Source organism: Uloborus diversus, chromosome 4 (genome assembly GCF_026930045.1).
Source record: "Uloborus diversus isolate 005 chromosome 4, Udiv.v.3.1, whole genome shotgun sequence".
Lineage (NCBI taxonomy): Eukaryota > Metazoa > Arthropoda > Arachnida > Araneae > Uloboridae > Uloborus > Uloborus diversus.
This window is the reverse complement of record NC_072734.1, coordinates 156,443,055-156,463,622: the sequence shown is the minus strand read 5'-3', so window position 1 is coordinate 156,463,622 and position 20,568 is coordinate 156,443,055. Positions and strand designations below refer to the sequence as shown.

Sequence of the window (20,568 nt, the reverse complement as noted above, 5' to 3'; positions counted from 1 at the left end):
TTTAAGAGTTAAAAGTTATTTAAAATATTTTCCCAGCGGATATTTGGCAAAGCGCCTGATTACTGCAGATTAATCGGAGCATCCCTAGTGTATATACCAGTATTTAGAGTAATTACTGATAAGTGATAATACATTTGTTGTTTACTATTTCTTAATAATCTATGCATGAGACAAAGAAGCAAAGAGATTTGAAAATCTATATTAAAAATTTGTAGAGAACCAGTACAAATGGTAGGAAAACCTCTCGTCTATTATGGAGCAGAAGACTATACTGGTTAACTCTGATAGGTGTTGCTATATAGCATGAGTTAGAAAACTTTTCCATGTAGCACTACTTAGGGACTTAACTCTAAATGTGCTTTACGAAAAAAAACTTTAAAACTTTCACTTATACATTCCTTGCTTCTCACTGCCTCAAATCATATCATTAGCTATTAATTTGTACATAAATATACTGAACACTTGCATAAAATAAAAGTTAAATACAATACATATTCAGAATGTACATTTCTTTAATTTTATTTTATTTTACTTACATATATAATTACTTATTGAGTTACCACAAATTTCCATGAATAATAGGTTCTAAGAATTGATTTTTTTCAGATAAAGGAGCTTTAATGTACATTAAATGCTTAAAAACATTGTTTTCCCTCGTAGGTCAAATTAATTTTGAAACATCATCAATATTTAGATGGAAAAGAAAAGGAACTTACAGAGGCACCAACCAAGGCACCATCTTTTTCTTCTACTTGCTTCTGCAGCTCAGCAACAATGACATGATGTGTTTTCACCATTTTATTAGCTCTTATTAATGGAGAAGTTGCATTGCTTTCTGTGCAGGAGGACGGCATTGAATCATCAAAATAATAATCTCCAGAAACTACCAAGGATTCGGAAGATTTCAGTCTTTCTTGAATTGGAGATAAGGCATCTCCATCACTGCAAGCTTTAGAAACTTTTGGACAAGAATCATCATAAACTTTATTTACATTTATCACATCTGAAGAACTAGTAGGACGGGGAGCAAATACACTTCTTTCACTTTGTGATGGCTTGGGACATATTTCTATAGGTGACGTCCCATATTGCTCCACAGTTTCAAACTCTTCCCCATCAGACTCGACTGTCACATGTTCTTCAGCAGGAGATTTTGTCTCATTCAGTAAATTGTCACTCTGAGCAGGTGGTGTGCTTGTGCGCTTAGCAAGTTCAAGGTCTACAGCATGAGACAGGGGATCCTCAAAGGGACTCGATGTAAGGCTAAAAACTTCGTTGGGTAAGCTAGCAAACTCACTAGGAAGACTGCTGTAGTCTGTCGAAGGTGCTGCTAACTTTTGAGGAGATGACTGACTTTTATCTGGCAGAGACTTTTGTCCTGATTCAGCAGATTCACCGGCAATACGAGATGAAGGAATGTTACTGCTGAATGCAGAGTCTGATTCAACTTGTGAAATATATGGCATGGGATCAGGAGCTGGCACTTCACAAAAAGGGGATAATTCTGGTAATCGAATCCTTAAAACTTCTAAATCTTCTTTCACAATATTAGGCAAATTCTGATCAAAAGGTCTGGGACATTCAATCTAAAAAGGATACATTTGTTGTTAAGTGCTGTCTAAATGTGTGTTTAAAACTTGTTCTCTTAAGAAAATATAATGAAATAGCACAGAAAATTTCATTTACATGTTTTTCAATGCTCTTAGTTTCTTATGATATCACAGTTCTTGTTTCAATATTTTGAAGCAAAAATTTCAACATAGCCGCAATAGCATAAATTCTTTCATTCTATTTATTAATTTCAAAATCTTCTCATTTAAAATATTAAAGGAATTATTAAAAATGCATAAACATTGCACTTACTACTTTAGAATAGAATATCCCAGATTTAATATAGAAAAACCATTTTGAAGGAGAAACCTTGCTTTCTCCACGGATCAAGTTTTGTGCAAGTTAATTTTTTAGAAGGATTTCAGATCAAAGAAAACAAATTGAAATTACAAAAATGAAGCATTGGAGAGACAACAATGTTTATGATTTTTAAAGTCTCTTTCATGGTATATATAACTTAAAATATTTTTACCTAACTATAATTTCACAGAGAAAAATAAGAAAGCTCTAAACCCAATACTTGAGTGTAAACATGAAAAATGTGAAAAAAGAGAAATAAGAAAAACAAAATTTAAAAAATGTCTTGAAAAAATATACAAAATTAACTGAAACTAAAACTGAGGCAAAACTTAAGCAAAATATCAAAAAAGTATAGACTTCTTAAAAATACAAAACCAATGTGAAAAAATTACAAATAGCAATAAGAATTCCATTTTTTATAGCTATTTGATAATTTTTAATATAGATTTTTATTATTTCAACCTATCCTACGAACAGAACATTTTAATTTTCAGTTAAATAATCACAAAGTACTCACAGCGAAAGGAGGTGGCACATCATCCATTCCAGGAAATAAATTGTCAACCATATTTTTTGTACTTGCAGCACCAAAACTATTTCTGAGTGAAATTTCTTTATCATATAATTTACAAGCTTGCGCCGACAAATCTGTAGCCCACTAAAAATAAAAGTTTTAAGCTTTATATAACAGTGTTCTATGTAGACATGAAATTCATTCAATTTCAGAAACAACTTCTTTTTATTTATGGTATGACAAAATTCAAAAACATAAATTATAAACTCACTTTCCAAAAAAAAAAAACCTTGTACCAGATGCATATGTGCTCTATCTGACATTCTTTTCACTACCTTTTACATAATAAATTAAATATTGCAATCGCAAAAAAAAGAAAAAAGAAAATCTTCACATATTTGGCCTAAATTTTCATTTATTCACCCCTGAATGCAGTGAAATGCTCCACAGAACAAGTTTTTGAAGGAGGCCATCCACTGTGTGTGTGATATTTTTGTATGACCCTCGCCCTTGATGCTACTTAAGAACTTCAATTGCCAAAAGGTCTTCAATTTCCAGCATTTTCTGAGGAACGGATTGGGTTATTATACTCCGGGAACAATACTCTTCCCTGGGAAATTTTTCAAAATTGAAGTCCTGAAAACGCGATTGTATGACATTATTGCAAGAAATGGTGTTAGAAACTGCCACCCGGGAAGTTTTCAAAACTGAATTTCAAAAACTGCAATTTTAGGGGATCAATGATGATATTAGAAAGAGATGATTTGGGAACACTCCCTTGGCAATTTTTACTCGACGACGGAGAAGCCAAAAGGAAGGGTTATGATTTTAGCAGTTTATGTATGCTTGTATTTACGAATGTTCCACCATATCACTAAAACTATTCATTTGATTTTGATGAATAAGGTGTATATCGATTCGTTATTATGACCCGAGTAGCATAGGCTACATTTAATCCGACTTCAACAACATGAAGAGTCGTTACTGTGATTTTAAGTCTTTGTATTTACTTATGTTCCACTGTAGGATCTAAACTATTTATCCAATTTTGATAAATAAGGTTACAATTGATGCATTATTGTGGCCTGGATAACATAGGCTACATTTTAACTGACTTTAACAACAGAAGGAGTCGATTTCACCTTCTAAATCAACAATAAAACTAGATTTTACTGATTTTTTAGCTCAGCTTTTAAAAAAATTATTAATAACTGGACAAAGGGAACAAAAGGAAAGAAACAAGTTTGGTGTTGATTACTAATGTAAGATCCATCTTTTATACTTAAAATTTTCTATCAGTGTGAGATAAAACAAATTAAATTTACCATTCCTGTATACCAAACTAAAATGCTTGTTTGTAATGTGTGTATTACTCATGCTTTTATTTTATTGTTGCATCACAAGTAAAAACAGAAAGTACTAAAATTAAAAAAAGTTTTAAAACTGAAACAAATCTAAAACACTAAAAGGTAAAAACAAGGTAGGGGCTGTTTGATATTGAGTAAAACAAGTCATTTGATATGTTAGATTGTTATTTCTCAAAAAAAAAATATATTTTTAAGAAATAAAACAAACTGTTTTTGAGTACAGAAGGTTCGTATATGCAGGGTGTTCGTTCCGTTTCAACCTGCAAAAACCTCTATTTTCGCAACCATTAGTCCTAGATGTTAAACACTAAAAGGTAAGTGACGTTAGTCCTATTGTAAAAATGTTCAAAATCAGGTGCAGAGTTAAGATATTGAAAGTTTGAAGCAAAAATAAAAATGAGTCAAAAAATACAAAATTTAACTTTTTATATGGGCCCCAAATTCCCTAACTTATACTTAGAGAAATAATCTCCATTGAAAACTATTACTGAGACAAAAAACTTGACATTTATGCGACCAAAACTCAAGGAGATATTCCAGTTCAAAGTTTGAAGGGACCGTACAGAAGATAAGATTGGAACTTATTGCCCTTTCAGAAGAATGACAGGTTGTCATAGTAAAAGAAAAGTATTTATATTTTTCATTGGTATTCAAAAATTCATTCAAATGTTATGCTGTGATAAGCAAAAACACACTGCAAAACCTCGAACAATTTGAAAAACCACACTCCACATATAATTGTTAACTGCACTTGTTAACTGCTATATTTTCCCCCAAAAGGTGTTATTGACAGCGAGTGTAAATGGTGCAAGTCACAAAACGCTGCATTTCATATCTCAGTGAATATTGGTCGTACTAATTTCAACTTTTTGTGTTGGAATTGTTTTTCAACGGAGATTACTCCCCTAAACATAAGTTAGGGGGCCTGGAGCCTGTATAAAAAGTTAACTTTTGTATTTTTGTACTCATTTTTATTTTGCTTTAAACGTTCAATATCTTAACTCTGCATCTGATTTTGAACATTTTTGCAATTGGAAGTATGCATCTAGGACTAACGGTTGCAGAAAGAGAGGTCTTGCAGGTTAAAGAGGAAACACCCTGTATATTACCTGCGGAATTTCATCATAATCAAAACTGGTGCGGCAAGAAAATTTCTGAAAATTTGTTGATTTTATATGCTTTTAGGTACATATGTACATGAGAAAGGGCCGCAAAAAGCTCTCAACATTAATTCAGCAAGTGGCAGCTCCAGATTAGGGCCATGGGGACCATCATCACCTCCAAGAGCTGAGTAAGATTTTTTTTCAAAAACGAGAGCTAGGTCTTACTCATTTAAAATTCTATTAACTGTACCCTCTGCTTTTGCATAGGAGCAGATTTAATATTTTTTGTGTTAAGATAATCAAAAAAAAATATTCAGACATAAAATTTACCTTTATTTGCTTTCAAAACTACTGTTTTGTTTGAAAAATCAGTTAGAGCAATACAACGGCTTCTTATCCCTAGCATTTTCAAATTTTTATCACCTACCCACAGGGCTTTTTCCAGAGGTTAAAAAGCACATTTTATTGTTTTTTCTCAAGTTTAACCAATTGTTTAACATCATAGAACTATCACACAGTAGCAGTTCAATTTTTTTCTGCTTGTACTATATATATATATATATATATATATATATATATATATATATATATATATATATATATATATATATATAAGTGCAACATTAAAAAAAAAATTAGTCTACTACTGCAAGTCCTTCATCAACATATTTATGTCTGAAATGCTGCTCCAATAAAAAATCATAGAAAGCCGAAAACCAGTCATCTCTAAAGGCATTGATTTTTGAAGTATAGAAAGTTGAAAGCTTTGAATTGTATCATAATGAAGTTAAAATTTAAATATTTTTTAGTTGGTCAAATATATCAAATCAAAAATTCCAAAAATATTTTTTATCAAAAATAGCCCTTTTTGCCATTCTTCATTTTTTTTCACTACTTAAATAAAATGCAGTTGAATATATATGAGGACATGTTTTAAACTTTAATTGTATTTTAACTGATGCTAAATCATTTCACTTGACTTTTGGATACACCTATGTTGGCCGAGGAGATAGGAAGATAGAGAATGTTTCTCTCTGCACCCTTTGCCTGAGACGTCTTAGGCCAATGGAAAAAATTATGACAGCATTTGATTTGTGAGAACAAAACAAAGTCTGAAAGTTTATGTTATTTCATTAAAATGTTCTATTTCTTGTTTTCTGGCTTGAGTTGTAATTAAAAATTTTTTGGTTCATCTAAAATATGAAGTTTACCCACCTGAATCACTCAGTGTAAGGGTCTGATTACTGATATAAATTTTTTTTTTTTACACATTGAACACATAACTCATACTCAACATCATAACTCAATATATAATCAGCTTTTATCTGTAATAATGTAGCAAATGCTTCACTAACTTTTTTTTTAAATAAAATTGGAAAGAATTTAACATATTTTGACTTTGTTGATTGCTAAGACACAACATGTTATTTTTTGATTGCTACATTTTACTATTCAGTATAATAGTTTTAAATAAATTTATAAGTTCACTAGGACATGTATATAAAATTCTGATCTTTAGCACTTCTACTAACAGCTTGCAACATGGTTAAAAGATGTGCAATTCCTTTTCAGCTTTGCGGGGATGCCCACTAGAGGGCGCCATAGCACAGATGTATCCTTCAAGAGGATGATTTTGAGGTAGTTTTCATTTCTTCAAGGAGGGGATTTCACGCTTGGCAATTAGAGATGAGTTCAGGTTCATTTTTAAGAGCCCGGGTCTGAAAGAGCCCAAAAATTTGTAACCGAGCCCGCCTGAGCCCATGTGATATTGTCTCGGACCAAAATCCGAGCCCGCCCGAACCCGAAGGAAACTTTCTTGTATCAAAAACTGAGCCATCTACAATCTGACATGATCTCTCTGTTAACGAAAAACGTTACGTCAAATGTTCTTCATTAACAGAAGGTTTTAAATTTTCTTAAAATGCTCCACTTCAAATGCATTATTGTATGACATAGTGCAATAGTAATCGCACAGAAACACTATAAATAAGTGTTAATTAATTTTTTTGGGAGGGGGAAGTAAATTTGATTGAACTGATTTAAATGTTCCTTTCATTTTCTCACAGTAGGAAAATGTTTATTTGCTTTGAATTTGTATGGAGATTGGCGATTAAATACCTGTGCTTGAGCCTGAGCCCGAAACTAATTTTCGGTTCTAGAGCCCGACCCTGCTTCGGGCCCGGGCTGAGCCCGTCTCATCTCTATTGGCAATCTCTGGCATATGAGGAGTACACAAGCGAGAAATTGCTCTTGGGAGAGGGCATTCCTCCTCTAAGTATTTATTGCTGAGCAGGAAGTTTTTTTCTTACAGCAATTTTGGAAAGATTGCATTAATTTATTTCCAAAAATCATACCTTCATAAAATTTGAAGAAAATACTTTTCTGCGGCAGACCTCAGCAAGCATTTTCAGGTACCTTTGAGGGGCAAGATGCACTTGTTGGAAACTTTCAATTTGACTTGTGAGAGATCTGACACGCTTTTCTAGGAATATTATTTCAACTTGCAAATTATACATATTGCTTTCTACACCACAAATGTATCTGTGGAATTTAGAAAACATACAATAGTTTCATATTACCACAAAAATATTAATAAATATTAATAAAAGATATAACTTCTCATTGGTAAATATATCTGGGAATCAAAAAAGCATCAAATATTCATATTATAATAATTCAAGATTTAAATTTCATTTTCTAATTCGAAAGCGGTTACATCTGAGTATTGAAAAAACAACAAGTATGCATACTGATTCAAAACATAAATAAAATAGATAAATTCCACTTTCTAATTGATAGTTATGTCTGGCACTGACAAAACATAAAATATTCCTACCACCAAAAGAGCATTAATAAAAGATATAAATGCCATTTCAAATATTTTTTTAAGAAAAAAATGTGAGATTTTTTATTTTTTTTTTTATGGATCCTGTGTGTGTGGGTGTAAAGAGAAATGATTACAAACAGTAGTCAACAGAATTTCAAATGTGCATTTATTAAATTTCAGTTTTTTTATTATTCATGTGGAAACTTAAAAGAATTTACAAAATTATTCCGATTAATTTACAATGATGTTTAATTTTTTTTAGTACTTTAAATTTATAAGTTATTTATCTCTTTGTAGTACTTATTTTGAAATGTTATTAATTATCATTTCTTTTTATTAGCATCTCTTTGACAGTTCAAAAATCTTAGTTATCAATTAATAAATAGAGGTTTCAAATTTAGTTCTAGCACTAAACTATTTTTTTTAGGATTCATTGTGCATGAATATACAGGGTGTTTCAAAATGAATAGCAGGGTTTTAACATATTATAATATTTATTACACCAAACTTACAGCCACAAGTGATATATCAAATGAAAGAGAAACTCAAACAGTTTTGTTTGTTGGCATCAGCGTGCATTCGCGTGGAATGTTTCTGCTGCAATCTGCTAGAAAGCGCTTGTAGCAAAGATGGCGACTAAAGAACAGAAAGCGTTTTGTGTTTTACAGTTTGCAAAGATTGAATTTGTTGTTACTGTGCGACGTTACGTTAAGCGATTGGCTTAACCTAATTTTACCCGACGGCTAGATTGGCCGTAAGAGGCCTAATGACAAGGCTTGTTTCCCATGGCCTCCACGGTCACCCGACCTAACGCCGTGTGATTTCTATCTTTGGGGGTTTATTAAGGACCATGTGTATGTGCCTCCACTGCCAGCCGACCTTCCTGCATTAAGGAACAGGATTGAAACAGCTGTTGCAGCAATTACTAATGAGACACTTATCAAAGTTTGGGAAGAACTCGCATATCGTCTTGACGTGTGCCGAGTGACGAATGGTGCTCATATTGAACACTTGTAGGCTATTATGTAAAACTATTTGAGTTTTTCGTTCATTTGATACATCACTTGTGGCTGTAAGTTTGGTGTAATAAATATTATAACATGTTAAAACCCCGCTATTCATTTTGAAACACCCTGTACATTAAAAAGTTTGATGTTTCAGAACATGAATGTTTCAAAGCATCAAAGTATCAATGTCTCAATTTTGAACATTGATGTTTCGAAGCATCGATTCTGCACCAATAATTCTAACAACCTACTTATACTATCAATGCAGATTTTTCAAATCGCATCCCACATTGCAGAAAGTCTTAATGAATTCAAACAATTCAGCATGAACCCAATCAAGTCCAGTCAGAATGAACCTAATAAATAAAAAGGCCTTACTTACTTAACCCTGCTATTAATGCTTTCAGTCAATTCCGTTTTAGCCTTAGAACATCTATCTAATATATCTCCAAGGCACTTGTGATTTTCCAGCATCAGTTCTAGTTGAATTTGGAAAGTCCCACATAAATCTGGCAAAACCTGAGGATCCCTGCTAATGCGACCTTGTGTCTGATTGAACCACTAAAATCAAATTTGAAAATATTTAGGTAAAACATTAAGATGTACTGATTTTATAAAAATATTTTACAACTAAGATATATCATCTATGGCATATCTGTTTAATTTCGCAGCAAGAGCAAATTTCTTCTCAAAAAAAAATATGTTACGGTGGATTGTAACAAAAGAAAAGCACCAAAACCTACAGTCAGGACCGTCCAAAGAGCTGACGGCACCTGGGGCCAAAGTTTCCTGTCGCCCCCTCCCCCCTATACACACAGAAAAATCAAGTTAGTTATAGCATCAATGCATAATATATACTTATTCATTTACATATTAGTGAACAGAACAATCAGAAGGCTATGCATAATACAAATTAAAACGCAAGCAATGATCTGTTTCAAATATTTATAAAACATTAATGTCCCAAAAACTTTTTGAAAAATGGAAATGTTGAAAATTGAAATATTTATCTAGTAAAATGTTATCTCACTAGATAAAAAACAAAGAAATGAAACTGAGCTGGTTATTCATATTGGTCAAACTAAGAACACGAATAAATAATTTGTTGATTATGAATATTTATCGAAGTAAATTACATCAAAATTGAATTTCGATTTGGACTCATCCAATGATTCTTTTTAAGAGTTTTTTGGTTTTACTTGTACAAACTGAATACCAGATTTCATATATGTTGTAAACAAAGATGTTATCCTTCTGCATCAAATATTTGTAAGTTTTAGGAAGAAGCCCACAAATACTCAACAACATCGAAAATCGCCCAGAAAAGCGTTTTTGGAGCTGTAATTTCGAAAAATCACTGACCCTAAAATTACAAAATATGACCTTGCAAATTGCATTTTAAGACTTGAGTTTAAAAAAAATATTCGTGCAAGGGTCCCCATGCCGCCTTTCTTTAATATCGCAAACAATGGGACACTTACAAAAACTTTAAGTTAAATAGCCCCTGAATGTAAAACATTGCTTAAATTTTTTGAAACATAATTTTGAACAATTTTCCTGCGAAATGCTTCAGATCCTCCGATTTATAAAATCGTCAAAGTTTGTCGAAAGTTGCGTTTTTTAAACTTCAATTTTGAAAATTTGCAGGGGATAAAGGAATCGATTTCAATCTATTTAAAAAAAATAATCGATCGGAAACAGTCTCTGAGCTTCCTTCCTTAACGTAACGTCAATAAACATGGCCTATAATTGCGTTTTTAAAACTAAAAGTTTCAAAATTTTGACCAAACTGCTTTTGACCTTTTCTCCTATCCGATCAAAAAGATTTTTTTTTGTCTTTTTGTTTTTTGAATGTGCTCTCTTAAAACATTTTTATGGTTATGTCACTGCATGCAGGGGCAGAATTCAAGCGAATTTGGTGAGATCTAGACTAAAGAGAAGTGTCTTTTGTTTGATTCTGAACAGTTATATTCTCAGAAATTGTATCTGCTTCAATGATACAAAGGAAACGAATGTTTTGGAGACTTAGAGAGAGGAATATTTTCGTGCCTTAGGAAAAAATAGAGAATCATTGCAATGATTCTCTATTTTGTGTGTCTATGACTGTGTATCTATGATACACGAAATAAGAGGGCTCCGCAATGCACCCTTACTTTTATACATTGCATTCTATACAGTGAGGGGTGCCGCGAGGCGCCCCTCGTGAAAATGCTTTTTTCGTGTGAATGTCATCTTGTTTCGTCGAAATGATGGGCGCCCCCTCATTTTATGGCGCCCGGGGCGTTGTGTTGGATGGGAAGGTATGATTGGAACTAACTCTTGCCCAAACAACGTAATACATTTAGCAGAGTGAAATTGGAGTTCGTGAATCAGTATAATTGAAGACGAATAGCTCATTAAACATCAATTAATTTATTAAAAGATAAAAAACAAAGTATATGGCTTTGACAAAAAGTAAATAAGGATAAGTATATCATTATTGCAAATACCCCGTTGACCTAGACTAATAAGTAATTATCAATTGACCCGACTATCGTTCATGAGGAACGAAGTCTTCAATGGACAAACGTCATACTACTTCAATTAAACAAAAAAGGCTAACAGCCTAAGCTTGCTGAACAAACAGCAAGTTGGCTTGCCTGACATGAGCCAACGCGTCTAGGCTGTGCAAGAAGTGAGAGAGAGATCAACTGATAACAGCTTTGCTTATATTCAGAATCTCATTAGCATATCTTCACTTCAATGCTACCTGATCGTGATCTTCAGTGGCCAAGCCCGAAGCGTGTGCACGTGACGTCACATGTTCTAGAAGAATCGACGTTAAAGTAGTCACGTCATGGGCAACGCCCACTACACGTGCCGTTCTCTATTCCAAGACTAGTTACGTCACGGATTCTAGCGTTCGTTAAGGAACAATGATATGAAAACTGCAAATATATAAAATGTTATCTAACGTGATAAAAAATGATAATAGACCTTCACTTAGATTGACATACTATGTCTATCACTTTGCCCAGCTCGCCCTCGCTCAGGACGGCCCTGCCTACAGTAGGAACAAAAGTACTTATTTTTTTTAATATTACTTAAAATATGTCTCACTTTCCACAGACAGTTAATTTACCTTTTGCAAATCCTTTTTAGTACAATGGGGTTTTTTCCTTCAGTCAAAAGTAGTACTTTTTGTCACTGAAATTGATAGAATAAGCAAAAAGAATAACATGAACCCAGAAAATACTTTCATTTTCCCAACAGTTTTTTTTTAAATGTCAGATTTTTGAAACAAGGCATGGTTTTGTTGATGTCACAAATGATGCACTTTGCCGCATCTTTCTACCGCAGTTCCACGTTATGATAATCAAAAAGCGAATTAAAATTGTGCTCTATGCTTGCTATCAACTGTATTGTTGCCAATACATGTGAATAAATATGCAAATTAAAGATTTTGATCTGTGAATGGCAACACAGAATGGCATTTCATCATTTGTGATGTCATCGGACAGTAGCATAAACATTGAAAGCGTGCCGATTTAAGTAATTTTTTAAAAATATTAAACTTAAAAATTATTTTAAAAATGGCCAGATCCTTTGTTTTTAAGCATGTTCTTTCAGAAAAAAATACCTATAAAATTTTGGAAACGACATCATTCTTAAAGTAAAAAATAATTGCAGAAACAACTTGCAGGAAAGGAGCACACTTACATTGGCGAGATTACGTTGATCTTTTTCATACTTTTTAGCATCTTCAATTCGTCTGTTGAGCAAAGATAGCCGTTCTTCAATACCTTTCACTTCTTTTATAGTAGGTTTATTAGCGTCTGCTAGAACTATCGCAATTTTATTTTGTATTTCTAATAATGAATGTTCACCAATCTACACATAAGAAAAAGCATTTTAAGAATCTAAAGCATCTAAAGAGTACAAAAAAAGACATGCAAATAGGTGGAGTGTGTGCTGATAAAGCAGCATACACTCCACCATTTTATACAGGATGACCACCCTAATCGTAGTCCAATTGCTAATTTTTAAACCATTAGAGATAAGAGAAGAGTTCCAACAGGAGAAAAAAAAATTAATTATGTAAGCAATGGAAATTCATAAAATTTAGTCACAAAATCAAATTTTGTAAAAAATTATAAAATTTATCTTTTTACAGTTCCCCAGTCTCAACAATTATATTTAGTAAAATATTTTTGACAGTGCATCACCCTCCCAATGATAATTGCATTATTGGAGTTCAAACATTGTGTGCCAACCTTTTTTCTTACATCATCTATGATATGCATGACTATTCTTCTAAATGAAGCAATTATACTGACCATGGTTTTGACATCATTGTACTTACAATACATATAAATAATTCACAAGTAGGGTATCCCTGGATTTCTTCAAATATGAATGAGGTTTTTTGAGTTTAACAAAGATCCTCCAAAGAAAATTACATCAATTTCTCAGTTTTTAAAATTATTCAATAAGTCTTCCCGTTCCACTCTTAATACTCTGCCATGTCACACTGTGGCACAGATGAGGTGGGTTGGCCATCCCTGACCTAGCATTATTAAATTATCCAAAACAAATCAGCCTTAGTATGACTAAAAGCCAGAGTATCCATTCCAACTGTTTTTGTAAAAAAAATTGCCAGAGGTTTACAAATTTTATTGTAACTCGAAATATTTGGTTTATTAATGTAAAAACGATGCAAATTTCAAGTAAATTGGTTTTGTACAATATTTTACCAATAAAATAAATGTCTGTTAACCTATAAAAAAAGGTGTGTTCCTCTAAACCTTTTTCTCTAACAACAGTACAGCTGACAGAACAAATAAAATTAGATATAATCAGATTTTATACTTTGGAATAATATATGAAAGAGACAACTTAAATCTTCAATATAACATTTCTCATGAAATGATTTTCAAAAAAATTTTAGTGATAATCTTTTGAAATTCTTCTTAACGTTGTTCTTTTCATCTTTTCCTTTCTTTAAGCCTTGTAAAGACTAGAGGAAGTCAATTTTTATACAATACTCGAAAATATTCGAAATTTTCATACAATATATTGACATAAAAACATTTTCAGCCAAAGTTTAAATTTGTCGTGAAATTATTTTGAGCAAAGGACATGTCTTATAAGTATATGACCAAAGACTCCATTATAAAAATCGCAGTATCTATAAAGAAAACCAACTGCATTCAAAATCTAGAGACTTGCAGTAATTGGCTGCTATAATTTTATAATTAAAAACATCTTTTGGACAAGCATGTAAAAATTTAGAATCAGTCAACTTGCTGCCAAAAAAATAATAAGGTTTATTATGAAAACATTCAAAATGTACTTAATCGAGGATTTTTATCATAAAGGAAAATATGGGTCCTGAAATCAGGAAATTTATTGATTTTATATAATGGCCAATATTTAGCAGCAAATATTTCGAGACGTTCAATCTGAAAGATGAAAATACTCAACAGCATTTTTCAGTTTCCTAATGGATTTTTGACTAAAAATCAATAACTTTTTCTTTTCTTTTCTTTAGAAATGATGAAATTAAGAACAAGTTTTTCTATGCAGTTGAGAAAAGAAGCTTAAATTTCTTTTCTCTCTTTTACCAAGAAGAGTACAGAAAAGATTGATGTTTGAAAAAAAAGAGAGTGTTGAATGACTATTAATACAGCCAAACCTTGTTATCAAGACATACGAATTTCACAACACTCCAGATGTAACATAATTTTGTCAAAGTCTCAAACTTATAGCATATAATATGTTAAGTGGTTTTGGATTTTACAACAGTATTTACGATGAAACTCGGGTTGCCACGACACTTAGAGCTGCTCAGCCAGAGTCGAATTTTTCTGTCTCTTATAAATATTTTCAGTAAAATAATTGAAACATCTGGAAAAGTTAACTGCAGGAATTTTTGTGACACCACATTTTATTTCCCACGATACAAGGGTCCCCCTTGTTTATTTTCAGCCATAAAAAAGTTGTGAGATTTTTGTTGAAAAACAAGAAGACAGATTTTGTTTTTAAAACAAAGTGATTATTGGGAATTCTCACCTCTGTGAACTTGAATTTGAGGGATGAAAAATAATGTGAAAAAAGAAGTGCACAAGTTTTCATATGCTTAACATGTGCAGATTGTACCAACAAAGGGAAAAAAAAATTCCCTGAAAAATGTATCCATCAGGCCTATATTAATGGAAAATTTCTCACTTCCGTGACAGATTGTATCAAATATTATTATTTCTGAGGTGAAAATAAATGATGGAAGGGAAATACATCAATTTCAAACGGTCGACCAAAATTATAAATTACCAGTATATTCTCAAATTTACTAATTTGGAAATATATTAATACTATACTATTTTTTTCAAATTTGAACTAAACGGATTACTAAAATTTAAGCTGTACCTTTATTGAGAAAGCTTAATATTAGATACACACTAATCATTTAAATAGCTCTTTGTTTGACCAACAAATAAAATTACTACTTTGATATTAAAGTGATCTCGATGTTTAAACACTAAAAGCTTTTTTTCTTTTTCTTTTATTTCTGTGAACTAGGTATTTTTTTCATTGATGAGTAATATAATTAGAATTTAGCTGGGCCATTGTTTATGGTTACTTTTAGTAGGTAACAGGTTCATGTAAAAATAGCAAAAAGAAAACAAAAGGTTATGAAATTGAAAAATATTTAAATAATATTACATTGTTTTTTTTTTTTTTTTTTTAAATATTACATTCTAAAGAATGATTCTAATTCAAAAATTAAGCAAACCTTGGAGAATTATTTTGAACGGAAATAAAAAAAGATTGAAATATTTTTTCTGTTATGATTTTAGCCTTGGCCTCCAATAATTCAGAGCTGGGTTAGTTAAATCTGATTAAAAACAACAAATTATTAGTTGATTTATTAAATCTGTAATTCATCATAAACTTAGGTTTAACTATGAAATTTATCCAGCTATGATGAAACTTTGTTGACAGTCTCAAAAGTGATGTAATAATGACGTTCGACTGTATATTTAGAAATAAAAATACATTTAAGCACATATAGAGACAAATGGTTGTTAGTTTGGGCCTAATGTATCTTTAAGCAAAGATTTTTCTAGATTTTGAGAAATTCAACTTGCAATAGTTTTGAGTTCACACAGCAATATTTACAAAATTTCGAAAATAAATTTAACTTTGTTTCAAAAATATGGCTGTTTCTGGATTTGGGAAAAATTTTCGACAAAAAATCAACACGACAATGTACAGTTGACTCTCTGTTTAACGACTTTCAAGGGACCCCAAAAAATTGACCTTAAATAGAATGCTTTTAAAAACTACAACGGAGCATCCAGAACCATGAAAAGCAGTCCTTAAATAGAGAAAACTGTTAAATATAGCAACGTTAAACAGAAAGCTAACTGTATGTTGTTGTTTTTTCTTTTAACTGTGAGGCATGGAATGCTTTGAATCATCTTTCTGCAGATTCCAGAATCAACTCTCAGCTAAATTTAAGATGTCATTTCACATTAATATGTTTCAGCTCATTTTTAATAAACTGAAGTTCTATTTAAAGTCACAATACCTCATCTAAGGAATACTGGCACTTTTCAGCTAATGCCTCCAAATATTGTCTAGGCTGAAATAAAAGAAACACACAAAATTTGAGCAAAAGGTAAGAGCAGAAGTGAAAGAATAAAAAAAAATTAAACTACATTAACAATAGGGTTCATTAGAGCATGAAAAAACAGCTTTTTTGTTATGTTCTCAAGGTCTATGCTGTTTTAGTGTTTAAATTGTTTCTGTAGAGGATAAAGCAAATATATTGCTGCTTTTGAATGACACTCATTGAAAGATAACATTTTACCCTAAAGATATTTTCAGTCAAACCCTGCTATAACAAACCCTCAGCGAACTGGCATAGGAAATCGCTATAACCGAGGGTTCGCTACATCCGATTTTGAGAAAATAAGACCACATTTGCTAAGATACTTCTATAATGAATTTCTTTATAACACGATATTTCTGTCAATGAAAAGTATAACATTAAGCAGTATTAACTATTGTATTCAGTAATTTATAAACTATTGAAATGTATCTATTTGTCCATAATATGGGAAGGAAAATGTTATTTTTCTTAGTAAGCATTAACGCAGGTTTTGCTAATTTTTCTGCCAACTATTGTAAACAAATCTACAACTTGTTCATCTAATTTCTGTCGTAAAAAATTTGCAAACAAACACTGAGAGCTGCGTTAGAATTAAAATTCTGCCAGATAGTGACTATAGTAAATTTAGAAAGGAAAATTTTCTCACAAATTGAGAATCGACTTGCTGCTTTCCAATTTCAGAATAAATTTAACTTAATCCCTTACAGATTTTTTTTTTGGTCTAATTTAGCTATGGTTAGTGCGAAGTTCACAATATAATATTATCAGAAGAACAATAGGTGAGGAGTGGGGTTTGGACCGTAGTATTCTGGTGAAAAAGGGGTAACTATTGCGGAAGATGGTATTCACCTACGGAAAAAATGGTAAGGAAGGTAATTGGGACAAGTGCTATAAAAAACTGAAAATTTTAGAAATTTTTGGATCTCTACAGCTGATTTTACAACGCTTAGGGTTCGTTACAAGCATTTGAAAATACATTAAAAACATAGTTCTTCAGTTGGCACCAATTAAAAGGTTCGCTACAATCGGAGAATCGTTATATCCCAGGTTTGTTATAGCGGAGTTCTACTGTATAAACATCTTAATGTACCTACTAAAATGAGTAAAATATGTAATTGCAGTAAATAATACAGTAATGTTCAACAATATTAATGCAGAAGAATTTTAATCTAAAGCATGTGTTGATTCTTCAACTTTGTTCCAATTGCATATTTTCACAACTTTATCAAAACCTCTGGTCCTCGAAACTTCCCTATCTTAAATTGTTTTCCCATGCCATGAATTTCAAGACAAACAAATTTGAATGTACTGTACGCCTCTGCTAAGCTAAGCTCCACTGGCCAGCCAATTAAACAATTCCATTTGTTGAAATAGCGGTGAGGAAAAACGGCTGAAGGTCAAAAAGCTTAATGGTAGCCCGATTCTGCAGCTAACAATTCCTCTTTTCACTGATTACTCTCCCTTGAAAGAAATGGACTTGCTGAAGGCCATAGCTCAACTTCTTGGAGGCCGACAGTACACAGTGTTCAACGTTTAAGTGAAAGTTATTTCTGCTCAACTGATTTTTTCTTTTTTTAAATGTGTTATTCTTGACTTTGTATATGCTCTACGTACCTCTGAGCAAAACCATGAAAGCAATGTGTGTTCAGTAGCTATATCCTCTTCAATGCATTCATTTCCAAGCATTAATTTAGGTAAAAGTGGAACTTTAGAGAGCAATTCAATATCATCAGGGAACCTAGAAGGGAGGAAACATTTAAGATTCTACTTTTTAATTGCAACCTTGAATAAAAAAGTAAAAAGAGAAGATTTAAAATATTTAATTAATGATCTGGTACATTTCTCCTCACAGCATTAACTCAAAGGTTCTGACTAATGCTAAAGTTGACCCATTTTTCCAAAATAAGGTCTTATGTGTTTTATTAATCAAATTGTATATCTTGTCATGTCTACTAAAGTTATGTTAAAAGACTGTATAAAATAAAAATAAATTGGGGGCATACAATATGTTGTCCACACGTTTCATGGCACTTTGTCACATGGCTTTTTTTTTTTTTTAATTCCATGTTTATAGCAGTTTGACTAGTGTTGGATTTACTATATCAGAAATGTTGCAATTGTGCGGACAAATACAATCTAAGGAATCCAAAAAGGATTAGAACTGCTCTTAAAAAATGTTCGCAATATATAAAAAGGCTTCCAAATGTGTAAATCTGTCACTTCATTCGAGGATATTCAAAAATAGGAATATGCGAAAATTTAAGTTTTCCGAGTATAGAAGATATTAGATGTTTTATCATACAATATGATTAAGAGTCATTCATTAACAAGTATACAAGCAAATAAACATTGGCCATTGAGATGTTGTATCAATAAGTTCCTGCTGTAGGGAAAAAGGGTAATAAAAAATAAAAATACTTCAAACATTGTGGTTGACAGAACTTTTTCTTTACTAATAATAAAGCTGAAAGTCTCTCTGTCCGGCGGATGTCTGGATGTCTGTGACGCGCATAGCGCCTAGACCGTTCGGCCGATTTCCATGAAATTTGGCACAAAGTTACTATGTAGCATGGGGGTGTGCACCTTGAAGCGATTTTTCGAAAATTCAATGTGGTTCTTTTTCTATTCCAATTTTAAGAAAAAAAATATCATAAGATGAACGAGTAAATTACGAAATTATCATAACGTGGAACCATAACATGGGCACAAGCCAATTGGCAAGATACGAAATTATCATAACGTGGAACCGTAAGATGGGTACAAGCCAACTGGCGAGAAAATTCACCATACATTATTTGTAAATATACAGGCGAACCAAAAGACTTTTTGATTTTTCTATTACGGGCAAAGACTTGCGGGTATCACTAGTAAAAAATAAAATAGGTTCATCGTCAAATGATTATTGTATCCAGGAACAGAATCTAAGGAAGAACATATTTGGTTAATTTCAGCTGTATTAAATTTCAAAAATGTGATGCAACTTTTTTTTCTCCTTGTTTTTTTTAATTTATTGTTTGTCCATTATAGGACAGTTCTCACCGACATATGACATTCTAAATTATACACCAGCTAAAATTATGCATTGGATTTATATACATTACAAAAGTGCATAAAGCAGGCTCATGTTTTATGGGAATGATAATGAACTAGTGATTTAAATGTCAAAGTTTAGTAAAATGTAAAAAATAAAATAATAAATTATCCATAAACTCACGTTTGGATGATTTCTTTGTATCCGGAGCGATTTGCTAAGTATTTCTGAAACATTTCTTGAAAATAAGACCATCGCTTCATAAGAGAACTAAAATAAAATATTAGTTGATGAATAAAATAGATTAAAAAACCAGAACAGCACCATAGCAATATTTACCAATGGATTTAATTTATGTTACAATTTCTTGCTGCCACTAATAGTAATTAAATACAGAACTTTGGTCACCTCACATTGATTTTCCAGAAAAAATAATCCATGCATTGATCAGTTTTTGAAGCATCTTTTGTGTTAAATAACGTGAATCAGTTTTGTAAGTTATCATTCGCATTAATTTTGCAAAAAAACAAACTCAGAATCGTCAATTCATTGCTGACAACATTCAAAGCTAAAAATGAGAAAGGCTTGATGTGAATAACTTTAGCAACGAAATTTGGAGTGCAAAAGGGATTTACTCTAATTTTAGGTTCAAGTACTTTGATATGAGGAGATTGAAGTGGTTATATACTCAGGTTTTGGTGAAATTGGAGCAATCAACATTCAGGTTTTGTTCCAAAGAGCACATTGTCTTGTTTTTCAAACTAAAAGACACATATCAAAAAAAAAAAAAGAAAGAAGAAGAAAAAAATGGCGATATCTCCTTGATTTTTCTTATTTAAAAATTTCAGATTCTGGGACATAATCTGTTATGCATTTGTACTCAATTATTTACTCAGAAAATATGATAATAATATTTTGCTGTTAGCCATTTTTTTTTTCTTTTTTTTTTACATCTCTGGAACATTTTTGGAAAATGAATATGTTCCTTTTTTATAAATTAGTCCTTGTTTTCTTTTAACCGCACTTTCACTTATAACTTCTTTTCATTTAACCCACTAAAATTGCATGGGAAAAAAAGATTAATGTATTCAGGGGTCTGGCCAGAGCAAATTTGGGTTCGTTAACGGACCCTTCACAAAAATCCGATCAACCAA

At 31.8% G+C, this 20,568-nt stretch overlaps 1 protein-coding gene across 1 annotated transcript in view; it reads right to left on the bottom strand.

The window, feature by feature from the left end:
• Window positions 1–20,568, bottom strand: part of LOC129221624 (RB1-inducible coiled-coil protein 1-like) — a 67,625-nt gene that overhangs the window by 34,165 nt on the left and 12,892 nt on the right. Inside the window, exons 6-13 of the mRNA XM_054856148.1 lie at window positions 19,598–19,684; window positions 17,998–18,121; window positions 16,300–16,353; window positions 12,429–12,599; window positions 9,112–9,290; window positions 7,250–7,436; window positions 2,429–2,569; window positions 717–1,586 (exon numbers count right to left, since the gene is read on the bottom strand). Of these exons, the coding sequence (XP_054712123.1) occupies window positions 717–1,586; window positions 2,429–2,569; window positions 7,250–7,436; window positions 9,112–9,290; window positions 12,429–12,599; window positions 16,300–16,353; window positions 17,998–18,121; window positions 19,598–19,684 (1,813 nt within the window). The remainder of the gene's footprint in view (window positions 1–716; window positions 1,587–2,428; window positions 2,570–7,249; window positions 7,437–9,111; window positions 9,291–12,428; window positions 12,600–16,299; window positions 16,354–17,997; window positions 18,122–19,597; window positions 19,685–20,568) is intronic.